At 39.3% G+C, this 15,849-nt stretch overlaps 1 protein-coding gene across 10 annotated transcripts in view; it reads right to left on the minus strand.

Annotated features, from left to right (window-relative positions):
* LOC130172873 (F-actin-uncapping protein LRRC16A-like) overlaps nucleotides 1–15,849 on the minus strand; it is a 91,956-nt gene that overhangs the window by 52,133 nt on the left and 23,974 nt on the right. For all 10 annotated transcript variants that reach the window (XM_056381824.1, XM_056381833.1, XM_056381830.1 and 7 more), the window contains 2 exons: nucleotides 7,316–7,366; nucleotides 264–323 (listed from right to left, as the gene is read on the minus strand). In XM_056381824.1, coding sequence (XP_056237799.1) covers nucleotides 264–323; nucleotides 7,316–7,366 — 111 coding nt within the window. The remainder of the gene's footprint in view (nucleotides 1–263; nucleotides 324–7,315; nucleotides 7,367–15,849) is intronic.

The raw sequence follows: 15,849 nt of genomic DNA on the forward strand, positions 1-15,849 counted from the left end.
TACGTGGTGTAGAGGGGCAGGAGGGACGGGGGTTTGGAGGTAGCAAGGCTAGCCGCTTCCCCCTGCTTCCAGTCTTTATGCTACGCTAAGCTAATTGCGTCCCGGCTCCAGCTCCAGCTCCATACTTAACGCATGAGACATGAGAGTGGTATCGATCTTTTCATCCAACACTTGGCAAGGACACAAATAAGCTAATTTCCCAAAATGTTTAGCTATTGCTTCAATATTTAGTCCGAACTTGCTTTTGGACTACAGTTCTGTACCTGAGTAGGCTTGTTACAAGCGATCCCCTGGATCTCCAGATAATTAAAGGAGTGTTCCACCTAAAAAAGAGCACAGAAATCACCATTAAAATACTTAAAATGCCACTATTAAATCAATGGGTGATATAGTTAATGGAGGCACATTACAAGAAAAATTATGCATGACAGTCTACTAAACACTGACATTATTTAACCTAATTATCAGAGAAAGGAAAGCTGCTTATATTTTAGTGTGAACATGGGTGTAAGTATTTGAATGAATGAATGAATGAATGAATGAATGTGTAAGTGTGGTGTTAGTGTGCTTGTGTGAGATCTTACAGTGGCCAATAACAACAGTCTAGTACAGTGACTTTCTGACTGAGGAATGTTGTGTAAAAATACAGTGAGTCGATCCATAATTAACAGGTAGGGATGCAGTAATTCCTTGTTTCTCTCTGGGCTCCTGTGCAGACTGCTTCACTGACTCACACATTCACATGTTTTTTCAAAGCACCATTAGACACATTTGTAGGTTCAAATGAAAACCAAGATCAAGAGTTGAGATACAGTCACTTCATTGTTTTAACTAAATCAGCTCCTCTGTCTCACTTAGCTAGCAGTATTTAATGCCCACATGCTGAATACATTTGAAATGTATACCACCTTAGTATGCAGTTTGCTTGCATTTGTTCTGAATAATTTACAGTAACAAAAAGAACACTAAAGAACTAATACGCATTTTTTTTCCTTTTCACTGTTTTCAATTCGCTCCATGGATTATTTGAATTGAGAAAGAGTTGAATGCAGCTTTGACAAAAACTGGAAAATACTGTAAATTAAAAAATGACTTTTCTATTCACATGCAAAAGACACCCTTTTTAAAACAATTCAGGAAAAATGTATCCTGTTTCAAGAGCGTATTTCAGGACAAACAAAGAAAAGCAGCAGCCTGCCTTTCCATACCAAAAAAGGAGGAGAAGATTCTTTTATGTGAGACCGGGGGGGGGGGGGGGTTTGAATACAAATTCCTGATACTATATACAGAGCAGATGATTTCCCTGCACTGTCTCTGCATCTCTCTTTTTCTTTTTCTCTCACAACCAAACACACACATACAGTCCAGCACCTGAGGGCAGGCCAGGAAGAGAGGGCAGACTATTCCAGGTGGGTACTGTGTTCCTGAGGCTTGGCTCAGAGATGAGAGGTGGGAGAGGATAAGTAGACTGTCTGTCTACTGTCTGACTGGAGCGCGCAGTGTGTGTGTGTGTGTGTGTGTGTGTGTGTGTGTGTGTGTGTGTGTGTGTGTGTGTGTGTGTGTGTGTGTGTGCGTGCATGTGCATGTACTGTATTTTAGTGTTGCTTGTGGTTATTCACTCATGATCAAATAATTTGTAGAAACAGAAATAACTTAAAACTACAGATGGAGCAGGTAAAATAGCTGCTATAAAAGTCTATTAGATAGACTAATCTGGACACATTTTCATAAATTTTATAATTCGTTAGAGTCATTTATAAATGCAGTTGCTTACCAATTATTTTAAAGTTCTGGGTCAATTTAGGAGTCTTTTCACTGTCTACTGTAGATTTCGAAAACTGAACTGCTGAACAATTTGTCATATTGAGAGTATAGATGTGTGTTAATGTTAATATTAACAGTTTATTACTTATGTCTTTTTACACAACCTTCCATGTATGACGGTAAAGTCTGACACATGACACGTAAGTAACTGAAATTATTTATGTTAATCCAGCGAACCCTCAATGTGTAAACACCTCACAGGTATGGGTCTAGAACATGACGTGACATTAAATTCTGGCATTAAAAATAAAAATTGACATTGGAAACAAAACCTTAACTGAAAAAGGAAACAACAGCGCTGAAAAACACTGAAATAAATATTGGCACGAAAATGGTTCCACTGAAAAATAAAACAGGAAAACACAAGCATCGAAAAAACTACAATCTTATTATCTTATTTAACTTTTTTTCTTTTTTTTTTTGTATTATGGTGTTTCAGTGTGAATCTTCAGATTTTTTCTTCATGTCTGTCTTCTGTTTCTCTCTGCCGCTGTTTTTTCACAGACGTTATGCTGTTTTGACAGAGGTCAAGTGCAAACATTAGCTAATACTAGTCAGTTAGCAAACCTGTGGTTCAAAACCTGGCCATCTCCTACCGCACTGTTTGTTTTGGGGTTTTAGCCAAGTCTGCTGCTCATTTTGCACTGAATTCTACTGTGCTGCGGTTTGAGGCTGCTGAGTATTTTGCTTTAGCACGTTGATGAGACCTTGTGCAGCAGCAATAGCACTGGCCTCAATCTCCTGCTGAACAAAAGACAGGAGAGGACGGGAGACTCAGCGACCAGTAAGCACAGGTTAGCTAACTGAGTTGTATTAACTAACGTTAGCTTTTGTTGCAATGGACGTTTGCTAAAAGAGCATAACGACTGTTAAAATTTAACTTTAACTCAGTCCGGTTCCCTGTCAAAAAAAACAGCAACAGAGATAAGCAGACTTACCTGCAGTTTGGGAGCCTGTCACTGAAGAAGGACAAACATGGAGAAGAAATCTGATTGACTGACTGATTGATTGAAGACAACACATCGTAATACAAAAAACATCAAAATTAAATAAGATAATAAAATTGTAATTGTAGTTTGTTTTGTTTTTATATGCCAGTGTTTTATTTTTCAGTGGAACCTTTCCAGTGGCAATACAACGTTTTACATTACAAGTGTTTCAATGCCATTATCTATTTTTTCAGTCCAGGTTTTGTTTTCAACACCAAATTTGAATTTCAATGTCAAAATGTTACTGTCTCCGTTCTAGCCCCATAGACAGGTTAGTACAGTAGTACAGTACAAGCATCGTACATTTTATAGAGTGGTGCAAGTGGAACAGCAGTCTATAGTATATATTTTGTTGATTTATGTATTGTATGTTACAGTGTGAAGTGTCCAAACCTAACTTGAAAGGGTCAATCAGTTCAATTCATACATCCAGTAACTGCCATGATAGCATACATACTGAACTGAGCACCAGGCATTGATGAGTGAGTGCCTGCTGATAAATCTGAGGTCTAGCCAATGGCAGGCTTCATGCTGAGAGGTGTGGGGAGGAACCAAGGAGGAGCCTGAGTAATTGCATCGTTCACTCAGTCGTTCACTGTCCATCTGTCACTTTAACTTTATCCACTCTTTTTTATTTTTACTATTTTCATGAAAAATTCAATGTGTAGTTTTAGTCATTATGATTGATTATAACTGAACAATTAGGATGCTGCTATAGTCAGTTATAACAGTAATCTGTAACATATTTCTTATATAGTGAGGCACAGTTCATGAACGTTAGAAAGTTACTAGCAAATGTAACTTAAGGTTACTATGAGATGTTTTGTTGTTCAAGTTGTGTCTTGGGTAGCTAAATTACAAAAGATCAGTCCAATCTTTTGTTACATAAACTCTCCCACTCTCCTACTTCTGATGTTAAACTGAGACAAAAGAGGGATAAAGAGTGTAGAGGAATATAAAATGTACAGCCACAATAGGCTGTAGACAAGGAAAGGAGGGACATATGAATGAAAATTTATGTGTGTGTGAGAGAGAGAGCATGTGTGATGTTTGGGAGGAGACACTGACAGACTGTAAGGCCCTGCAGCTTCTAAAGAGGAGCCAAACCATCAATTGGAGACGCACAGACACACACACACACACACACACACACACACACACACACACACACACACACACACACACACACACACACACACACACACACACACACACACACACACACACACACACACACACACACACACACACACACACACACACAGAAACCCACTGAGAGGTGCATGAGAGAGCTGGAGGGGTGATTTCAACTATTACTGAGAGAAGAGGAATACACAGTAAGTGTTTAACTGAGGTTTACCGCTAATGCGACACAACACTTCAACATTAAGGCCTTGGGCTCTGCTCGGAAAATAATACTAACAAAATCCCCACCAACAGATTGCTCTCTTGGGTGTTTAGATGCATCTCTAGGGTTCCACTTTTACATACATACAATAAAACAAATGCAATGTCTCCAATGCATTCAGAAGGCTAGAAGCATACACAGCCAAAATTGTCAACAAAAACAGATTTTTACAGATGAATAGATTCAATAGTTCATGTGTTGGAACAGTGAGCAAAGTCTAATCTTCATTTGCAGTTGACTGGTGTCCACTCTGATATAGATATCAAAAAAATCAATACAAGGAGAAATACTGTAACAGTCAGCTTCTTACGGATGTTAGCAGGCTTCATCTTTTAAGGATGTCATGATGCAGCAAGAACCCACCCAGAACTTGGACTATTGGTAGCAATGTGGAAATATGAACACGTAAAGATCCTTAAGTGATACAGAGTTTGGCTGATTAGAAACCTTTATGCTAGTTCCAAAATTAGGAGCCAATTAAACAGCAATTTGATTAACAGGAAATGAATTGATAACTGTAACAATGATTCATCCCTTAAAATATTTATCAAGGAAAATTTGGAATACCTTTCCAACTTCTCAAATTTGCTGCTTTTACTATGCAACATAAAGCAATTAAAATCAGGCATTTTCACTATTTATGTACTGATAAGTGATTAATGATAACAATAATTATATTCAGTTGCAGAGAGTTCCTGGAGGGAACACCTTGCACTGATTACTTCTGAGATAAAAACCAACAGATTCAACTGGATTTAAGATGTTGTATAGGTTATCCCTGCCGACCTTTGGCACAGTGGTGAGTGGAAGAGGATAAAGGTAAAGAGACATAGCGAGTGAATGGGGTGAAGAGAGAAGGAAGTAATCTGGATAGTTGAAAAAGAAGGTAAAAGAGTGAGAAACCTCAATGAACAGCTTAAAAGGAAACAAGGAGAGGAGAGCAAAGGTCATCTGTGGCTATAATCTGGCTAAGAGCAGAAAGTGATAGAGGTCTGCTGCAATAGAAAGACCTGACTGCCAATACTCTGAGAAGTTGCATCAAGTAACCTACAGTAGCTTCTCTTGATTAAAACAAGAGTAATATCCAAATTACAGAGGAGAAAATATAATAGACAAGTATAAAAAATTAGACCAAGAAAAGGATAGTGTGGAAAAACAGAGACAGAGACAGGGTGAGATATACAGCAGACAGTAGGGCAGAGAGGTTAGTTCTTCATGCAGCCAGTGTCTAATCCCTCCAGGTCAGAGGAAAGCACACAAATAGAAAACAGCAAAGCAAGGTAAATAAATGGCTCATAACACTGGAAACATATGACGTCATGTAAAACAGGGTCAGCTTGAATGTTCTTTATGGCCTCTTTGACCCCCCCCCAGCAAACCTATAAATCAGTTTTCAAGCAACCAATAAATCACCTAAACTGTCCCTGGAGGCATCCTGTTGACTGGAAAGCATCTATTTGAATGGCTGCCATTAAGTATTTCCTGGGCCTGGTACAAGATATGATGTTATGTGATCTCATGAGTTGGGGAAAATACTTTTAAGTTCTACTCTTTCATTGCGGGCGGGATCGTCAGTCCAGCTAATGTAGGTATTGTTGTTGTATATTCCATATACAATCACAGTACTGTTTGGTTTTGTAACTTTATGTTTTGGTGAGTGTGTTTCTACCACTTTACATAAATATTGCAGAAATCCTGATCAAATATGAAAGTTGTACAGAGCATCATTTTCATATTTACAACAACATATGTTGTTTGCGCACTGGTTGTAAAAATGATACAGCAAAGTTGACATGACAATCTCATATCACAGTTCATTTAGCAGCTGTTCTGGAGCTTTTGATCATATCATATGATCATCACCAGATGGAGTTTGCTCATCACGGAATTGCAGATGTTCAGTTTTTGCATTTTAAAAGACTTCTCACCACCTCTGTGGAATTACAAGTTGCTGTTTAAAAGATCTGTTGATGAAAATCATGTTTTATGACTGAAAGGCCCCAGAACAACTACTAAATGGACCATGAGGTGATATGGTTTTGCCAACTGCTATTTCCAAGGTCAAGAATGAACTTTGAAACTCTTAAAGCAAAGTGATTTGTACACCAACCGCTGACCCCTGCACGTATGGAAATGTCTACAAACAGGTATTTCTTTATGTACATTCATTATGAACATCCCAGCAAAGGATGTTATTTACATTTGCTGTGGGCCCAATTTCAAAAGCTAGCAGGCCAGACCCAGCTAATGGGGTTATAATACAGGCACCTGACTCTGATGTGAAGTTTAATAATGGCAGTAGTGATAATGATAGTTGTTTGACCGGTGCTGCTACAAGTCTGAGTGAACATCTGCATCGTGTTACTGCACCGCTGGTTTTTATGTGGTAGTGGTGACAACGATCCTGGTAAAGCTGATGACAGATGTTTCATTGCTGGTGATGGGGCTAACAACTGCCATCTGTACTGCATATGGCAAAGCGATTCAATGTTTAAAAAAAAACTAAAAACTGCACTATAACCTGCCACACAGAGCTACTACTTTAGCTTTAATCTACTCTTTTGTATGGCCTATGCAACACACACAAACACATGTACATTTACACACAAAATCACAGTTATAGCAAAAGGGGTGAGTTGGGGAAATGACTAAAAGAGGGCTGCAGGGGCATGCAAACAGTTGCTAATCAGTGAAACACTAACATCTAAACAAATACACACACATAAATTTGCTTTTTTAAGTTAATCTAATGGAGCTTTAAAGAATTAAGGTTAAAGAATGGACACGGAATTTAGAGGAAGATTAAACCATGAACCAATCACCAAAACTGGTTTATAGTTTATAGTTAGTAAGTATAAAACCTTCAATGCAACTGTGATGTCAATCAAAGATTGTGTTGGGGCTGTAGGAGGAAGTTCCAAAACTATTCTAAGGTCACTTCTGAGGAGGAGAAAACATTTTACAACATTTGCTGACATAATACTCTTATTATATATTTTAGTACAGTTTTTTTTAAATGTTTTATTTGTGGTCCATAGAAAGTGTGCTGACTGTGCAGCACAAAATTCACATAAAACTATGATGCTGCTCTTACCTTGGTGGGAATACGTGCCGTCAAGAGGTAAGCTCGGTGAGACGCGAGAGCCTGAGACAGACAGAACAGAGAGAATAATGAGTATGTAGCTGTAAATATACACTTTGAATGACAAGAACAAGGAAACGACAAAGAACACAGGGAGCTCTCCTGTTGACTCATCAAGATGAAAAGGCTTGTGACCCTGAAACATCTCTGTCTGAGGACTGTCGGTGAGGAGAAATATTGCTTGAGTGCCTGGTCTTAACCAGCACAACACACTGAGGTGTACGGTACATTACATGCAGCCAAGATGCCTTTGTTCGTATAGGAATATAGTGAGACTATCATAGGTCAGTGTGGTTTCCTTGATTTCTTGCTTGTGTTGCCTCTTCCTGCTGAGCAAATGAGACACCAACTGCCACTGTTTATTAGAGCACATGGTGAAGACTGAGTTTGCTTTTGTTGCTTAGCCATGAGAAAAAAAAAGGCTTGAGGAGGCATAACTGGAATACATAAACTTGACATTCCTATCCAGACAAACAGCCTTGCTTTATTGTTGTTGCCATAGAGTGTGACATTGTTATAGCAATGATTTGCACAACTCATGCTACGAAGAATGTGTTACCCGTGACAAAGACGTAGTTGCCCTGTGCTGCTTATACTGAACACTCGTAACACTGAGTCTCTTGTATTCTCTACATTACATCATTGTACATTCACATTACAATATCAAATTCTGTAGTAACAACATTATGCACCGTAGAATAATCCATCAGAGGATCAAAGGTCAACACAAGGAAAAACTTAAGACTTATGAAACTAAATTAAGTTCAATACCTAATAAAAAAGTTTTCTTTAAATGTCTGGTGCCATGACACTGGATTGAAGAAAAAAAAAACAAATCACAACACACCAGAGGCTGACCTTTAAAACCATTATAGGGACATTACCATCAACCTTTTTCAGAGAAAACATCCTGGTTGGTCAGCAAAGGCAAATACCAAGAAGGGCTGCAACTAACAGTTGTTTTCAATAGACTCATAAGATAATTTTTCATCTTTTAATAAAGTCTCTAAAACGCTGAGAAAAATATGTATCATGCCTCATTTCTAGAGGAAATTGTCGAACATGGCTGGATTTGTCCGACCAACAGTCAACAAAAAACAAAAAACATTCACATTTTACAAACTAGAATCAGTGATTGTTATTTTTTTTTTGGGGGGGGGGGGGGCTGGGGTGTTAGAAAATTGTTGCTGATTAATTTTCTGTAGAGGGAGATGCAATGAGCTTTGTGGCGCACTGTCTCCTACTTTCTCCTTTCTGTCCACACTGATGGCATGCATGAGATAACAGCTCTACAACAGTCATAATCTTTGTGTTAAAAGAGCAAGTGTGTAAGATGCTTTAAAGCCCAAGAAAAAGGCGACTTAAACCTGCTCGGTTTTGAATGCTCCAAAAAAAAAAAAAAAAAAAAAAATCAGATCAAGGTTAAAAGCTACAGAAAACAAATGCCAATGGATGAAACAGGGAATACAAGAATAAAGAGAAGTAAAAAAAAAAGAGAGCTTGGGTTAGAGAAGATGAAACATGTAGAAGTAGAAACCGACATCAAGGAGATGAAATGAGAGGGAGCAGAAAGATTGATCAAAGGTGAAAGAAAACTGGGGGATGAGGTTTTAAAGCAGAGGAGCAGAAGATAAAATAAAAGACTACAAAGGAGGGAAGGGGGAGCACAGCATACTAACAAGTCCCAAATAAACAATGACTGGCAAGAAGGGCAAGGAGAGAAAGAAAGTAGGAAAGGAGGTAGAGCACACGAGAGAAAACAAGATTAAGGAAAGTCTATGAACAATCACAATCTTTTTAAAAGACGTGAAAAAAGAAACAGAGGGATTAGAGACGGGGATAAAAAGGATGACAGTATCTCCCAGCCCTCTGTGGCTCAGCAGGGTCTGTGTGGTTTGATGTGATGGAGACAGACAGGCAGGCCTGTGTGACCAAAGATAACCTCTCCTAAAGAGCACCAGTCACCACTGCTTCACTCAACTCGCCCTCTCATTTTCAGTTTTTCTGTTGTCTAGAAGCTATAATACACACTATGTGATGGAATCTTTAAGCTTCATTGTTAAAGCTACATCTACATTAAATTATATGAATGTTTATTATTAAAGGATCATTTTGGTTTACTTTAGCTTTAGTCTTATTTTCATGGGTTTGAGCTTTATTTCTATATTAATTATGGAAACTTGAACGTGTCATTGCTAAAATAACATCAAGCTCGGCTGGAAACTTGGTTGGTCAGATGAACAGGTTGAAAACAAGCCAACAGTTATGAGCAAGATTATCTCACTCACGCAAAATGTTAGTAATAATCATTGTTCATTAAAATATCAGCAAACTGATGAGCAATTTAGGTCTGAGCCAAAAATACAGTAAATGGTGATGGATGTACACAATGGACATGCTAAGATGGGGATAGGTGATATTACACCTTATAATGTATTTTGTGCTCTGGAGGAACTTTCCAAAGCTAAAGTAAAGGTCTAACCCTGATGACATCATCAGGATTATTTTGGACCCATAATAAGAACTAAGAAGTCAGATGACCTCCGCTGCACAGATTTTGACCACTATTTTTAAACTGTGTCTCTTGTGACTTCCCCAGCTTTACAGAAGTGCAACAATAAATTGATGGAGTAGCCTGTTAAAAGCTATATTATTATCTGACTTTAGGCTTTAGAAATACTCATCTACTCCCAGATCTCAGCAATCCCTTTTGTGCAAGCGATGTTATCATAACCAATACGCACTATGGCCAAGACTTTGAAAATAAGTTCCAGGTTGTAATAAACTGGAATTATCCTTAAGGCACATTTCAAAGTACATAGAGCAACAACAGACGAGTGGTCAGTAGGTAAAATAATGGAGTTCTGAAAGTCTGTATGATCTCAGAAGTGAAAAAGTATAACATGCAATTTGTGGACATACGAGTTTGGCTGCAGAACTTCAAAGTTGTGAAACAGAAAAAAGTCCTTTGGGCTGTGTAACACAACAAGCCTTCCTCCTTTTTATTACCCATTGATGAAGCCCTGGTTGTGTGTGTCTGGTGGCAGCGAGTAATAATTTTAGTTCTAAACAGTATAAGTAAAAAACACCAGGATTTAAAGAAGGAACAATACACATCAGTGGTTTTTCAGGAGCTGAAAAGGAGCTGCCATCTCACCCTGCAATGACCAAGAACCTGCTGACTGTGAGTGAAGGGGAGGCACCAACTGTCCACTGAGGAGTCTTCTTTTCTGTGCAGTCTTAGGGTAGTAAATCATTCAGTACTTTGATAATCAATTAAGGCTTTAAAGCAATCAGTCAACAGTAGCCAGATATTTTAAAAACGGACACAAGGACACTTCTGTGACTGCTTCTTCCAACTTAGTTTAAAAAATACTCTGATTCCTGTTGCCACAGCCTCTTGGATTTCCCTTTAGTTTTTCATTCCACCCATCCTCCTCCTGTCAATGCATGACTGCCCTCTGCACTTTCCCAGTGCAGTGCTCTCTCCATCTGCCCTTTTGAGTGGACAAAGCCATAACGCCCCTGTTTCATGACCCCCCTCATTCCTGTAACTGCCCTCCTAGCTCTCTCTCTGTCCCTCTCTCTCTCTTTCTGCTCTCAGTCTTAAGTGGACTTAGAGCCTTGAGCCTTCCCATCAGCCAATGATTTCACAGCAACCACCATCCCGCCTTTAGCTCTACTCAGCCAACCAGATGGCAGCAGCATTGGAGCATGTCTACAAGACCAGAGAGAGCATCTGCTATTACTCTCTCTCTCTCTCTCTCTCTCTCTCTCTCTCTCACACACACACACACACACACACACCAAAACTGGTGGCTCACATACAAGTTAACTGCCACAGGCAGTAAAGCACCATTTGTCTCCTTGGCCTGAGACACATGCCACACACACACACACACACACACACACACACACACACACACACACACACACACACACACACACAGAGAGCTCCACTGGAGAATTTCTAAGCCAATTCCATTTATTTATGAAAATATGCCACAGATTTCTTCGATACATTTTTTGTTATTTTATATGGATAAAATAATCATGTCTAAAAGCAATTTGATAGAATATACAACACACTATTCATAAATTATGTGTGACACACCCACACACACGCTAAAGACACAACATGAAAGATAGTTGACAAGGTCTCCAACCACATTAAAGGGTCAGTAATAGACACACAGGCCTGTGGAGTGTATGTTTCTCTGAGTGCGTATGTGTGTGTGTGTGTGTGTGTGTGTGTGTGTGTGTGCTGTGGAGTCCATTTACAGGACTACCGTTCCCAGATTATCTTTTTTCTGTCAAACCTGTAAACCCCATCCACTCCCCCCTCCCATGTACCCACCCCACATGTGCGAGTCACACACTGTGTTACTATGGTAACAGCTAGCCCATACTGCACACACACATTTGTGAATATACACACACACAGACAGACACTGATAGACACTCACACATGAAAGTAGCACGCTGCAGTGCCAAGCCTTGCTTGAGAATGTCAATGAGTTTTCAGCCCCTTAAACAACATTCACGCTGGCCTACAGTTATACTGAATCTCTGGAGGAACCCAAGCAATACAGAGCAGTTTGATCCACAGTCATTCAAGCTGTGGCAGCACTCAGCCACAGGAAATCTACCCCCGCCAAAAATGCTTTATTCATCCATCATGTCTTGGTGTGCATTCACACTCTATTATATCCATTACACCATTTTCACTGTTCACTCCTTTGGTTCAGTTTGTTTGGGTGAGAACATTTTCTTTAAAATCTGGTTGCACCAAAGAACATAATAAAAAATGCTAACTACAAATGCCTCATGTTTGACCCCCCTGAGGTAGGGCTGAATGATTATTTGCTTTTGCGATAGTATCGCGATATGATAAAATGCGATTTTCTAACTGCAAAGGCTGCGAATACACTTTGGTCACGTGACCTGCAAACGAGAGCAGAGCAGTCGGCTAAAAGAGGGAGCAAAAACTTGGCACGCTACACTTTGACCTGTTATATAATGGCCTCAGGCTCGACAGAACCTGGCACTGCGGAAACGTCAGTGTCAAAGAGGAGCAGTACGTCAGTTGTGTGCAACTATTTTGGCTTTAGAGGCTGCACAGCGTCAGGTATTGTGCAGGACCTGCCTTGCTACGTCACGGGGCCACACTACTAACCTGTATCAGCACAACAAAGCCATGTACGATAATTGCATGGCTAAAATGCCGACCACTAGTGTGTCAAGTTATCCAAATACCAACCCACAAAGATTACTGACCTAAACGTTTGAAAGCATACCTCCATATGAGCACAATTCAAAACGGCATGGGGAAATTACTCAGGCATTAGCAGAAAGATACGATGCCTCTCAGCCCGGTGGCCAAGCCTGGGTTTTCAGCTTTGATAAATAAACTGCATAAGCGGTACAACATGCCCTCCCGCACATATTTTAGCAAGGTTGCCATACCGGAGCTATATAAAAAATACAAGTTGAGTCGCAGCGGAGCTGAAAACAGAGTTTTTCGCTACTACAGCGGAGCCCTATCAGAGTCTTGCGGTGCATTTCATTAATGAAGACTTCAACCAGCTGGGACATCTATGAAGAGAACCATGTCTGCATAACTACGGACAATTTGACAAGCTTACAAGGCTGTAAGTTAAACAAATCGGTAGATATACTACTGTGATTTAAGTAGTGAGATAAAAATATGTCATTCATATCAATTCATGCATCATCTAATTTCATCATGACAAATAGGCCTGGCCTACAGGAAAGAACTGATTATTTTTAATCTACCTAATATTGTGTCATAATATATAATGTCATAATATAGAATGATTTATTGCTTGTGTTTGTTGAATAATACAGGAGATAAGCAACTCTAAAAATAAATAAATAAATAAATAACAGCATATTAAATCGCAATTAGATATTTTCCCAAATCGTTCAGCCCTACCCTGAGGTACGCTTGATTCATCTTGCTGAAAATGTAATTAATAAAAAACAAGCCCCTTGCAAAAAAGAATCTAGGTCTTTTTACATATGTGTAATATTCTCATTTGTTTTTTATCCTGTCCTTGAGGAAATTACATTATGGGAATTTAGATACCACTCTCTGAGGTTAAAGCTCCAAGACCTTGTTCCCATGTTCTTATACAGCAATGTAGAGCTTGTTAGTATATGTACATATATTTAATTTTAAAATAACCCTGTATGTTTTTTTCCCACTTGTTCACAAAAGCATGTTTCACTTTCAGGGTTACAAGGGGCTGTTAGGATGAGATAGGATGAGAGCATTGATCATTTCTATAACAAGATAGTGGATAGTGGCTGCACATTAACACTGGCTTCAGAGAGCTTCATGTGGAATCCTGCCCATCTTCAGCACTAACTCACTTTAGTGAAATCTCTCTGTCAACCCTGCAGCGTAGCGCTTTGAAAATCATCCACCTGCTCTTCTCCTTCTACTGACATTTTCCCTCCAATTTTAAACTGGATCCTCCCTGGATGCTTCTTTTTTTAAGTCATTTTAGATCCATATCTAAGACATAACCAAGTAACCAAGTTCTAGACCAACAAAGTGTCTGTGCCGCCCTCAAACCAGTTCTCCTGACCAAGAGACGTTTTTTGGCAGTCGGAGCGCGAAGAACTGGTTTGAGATCAGGCAGCAATTTCAACCCGGCCCCAGAACTGCCTTGGTGAAACAGGTTGAGTTTGTCACAGGGCTGTCTGGTGGTCATTCTCACAAGACTTGCATTTATAAGAATGACTATGACAGTTTCTTTGTCATGGTTCTGTGTAAATGCATCACAGATAAAGTCAGTCTGTTACACTTGGACATGCTAGCTTAGCTACGTTTTCATAGCCTAGCTTGTTAGCTTAGCTACGTTTTCATAGCCTAGCTTGTTAGCTTAGAAACGTTTTCATAGCCTAGCCTGTTAGCTAAGCTTGATCCCTTCTTCTCTGAATGGAAGTTTCCAATGCAGCTTCTGTTGCTGACACAAGTCAGTAAATTAATTAAAACTTGTCATTGTAGGAGCAGTGGTTACTTAACCTCTGAAACCAGCTATTCAACCATGTGCGTGCACTTTCGCGTGTGCTCCAGCACGTAAACGAACAGCACTACATCTCTGAATGAGGAACAAAGAAATGACAGATGAGGTCCCAATGAAGTCAGCGGCAAGTCTAAAGACGGATGTGTGGCTGCATGTCAGATTTAAAATCTGTGTACAGAGTGAAGAGCTGTAGGAAAAGCAAAGCTATGAGCAAGATGAGAAAAAGATGCTGTGTACCTGTTCATACAGACTGTAGCCGGTGCACTGGGGTAGCCTACGTTAACAACACACATTAGCCAAAATCTATTATTTCTTGAGATGCCTGTCTAAACTGTAGGTCATGTTGAATAGAAAAAAAGCATTAATGTAACTGCTTTAGGGTCCATTCATAATGTAAGCATTAATGTTTTTAATAATGTACCAGGATAAAGGAACAATTTATAGCGGTATTACTCAGAGAACCTTGTTTATATCCAAGAAAAATTTATGTTATAACTGAAATATCTTTGACTAATTCAATATATAATTGAAATGGGACCTTGTGAATTGGAATCGAATCAATTCAGGAAATCATTGGCAATACATAGCCCTAGTGTTTATGTTATTCCTATGTAAAAAGGGATGGTACTGAGACAGTGCCCCTGCCTGTTGCTGTTTATCAACAGTGGCACTGAAACTATCACTAATTGATGCATAGGGTGTCCTCAGTGCTGAACCTTTTGACACGACTGGCAACTTGTTTTCATTTTTTTGGTTCCATAGGAGAAAATTGTACTGACTAAGTCGCCTCACTTTATGTTTTCTTTGATGTAAGACGTATTTCAATCCAGGTGCCGCATCCTTCGGAGGCTGCATTTGAAGAGCAATTGCATCACAGCAGTGCAACTAGGCGGTCCCATTTCGAAGACTCCTTCAAATACGACCAAGCAGTGCAGAAACAAGAGCGATGCTTTGTGACGCAACGGTAAGGGCAGGCACAGCTTGTGACGCGAAGCGAAAATCCTATGTAGGCCAGACCGTCTTATTTCGGTTCCGCCTTCCTCCGTGTCCTCCGAAAGATGCAGTCCATGAAGCAAGACACAGCTATAGGCTGGTGTGAAGTCATGGCCATGGTTTCTTCTTACCTGATGATATTTTCTGTAATTGTTTAAATTTTTTTTTATCTTGGTTTAGTTTCATGTTTTTATCACTTTTATTCCTTGTTTTTACTGTAAAGCAATAAAGCAATTTGTAACTGTGTTCTGAAATGTTACACCTTGTGACTGCATTCAGGTTGCAAATAATTTCAACATTTGTCCTGGTCATTGCAAACCTTTAGAATTAAATTACAACTTAAACACAGTTTTGTTTTATTCCATAAATTAGTTTGGAAGCATTTTTCATACCCCAAACTCTCAAGATAATTAATAAAATTAAAATAAATATATGAAA

This window comes from Seriola aureovittata, chromosome 7 (genome assembly GCF_021018895.1).
Source record: "Seriola aureovittata isolate HTS-2021-v1 ecotype China chromosome 7, ASM2101889v1, whole genome shotgun sequence".
NCBI classification, from domain to species: domain Eukaryota; kingdom Metazoa; phylum Chordata; class Actinopteri; order Carangiformes; family Carangidae; genus Seriola; species Seriola aureovittata.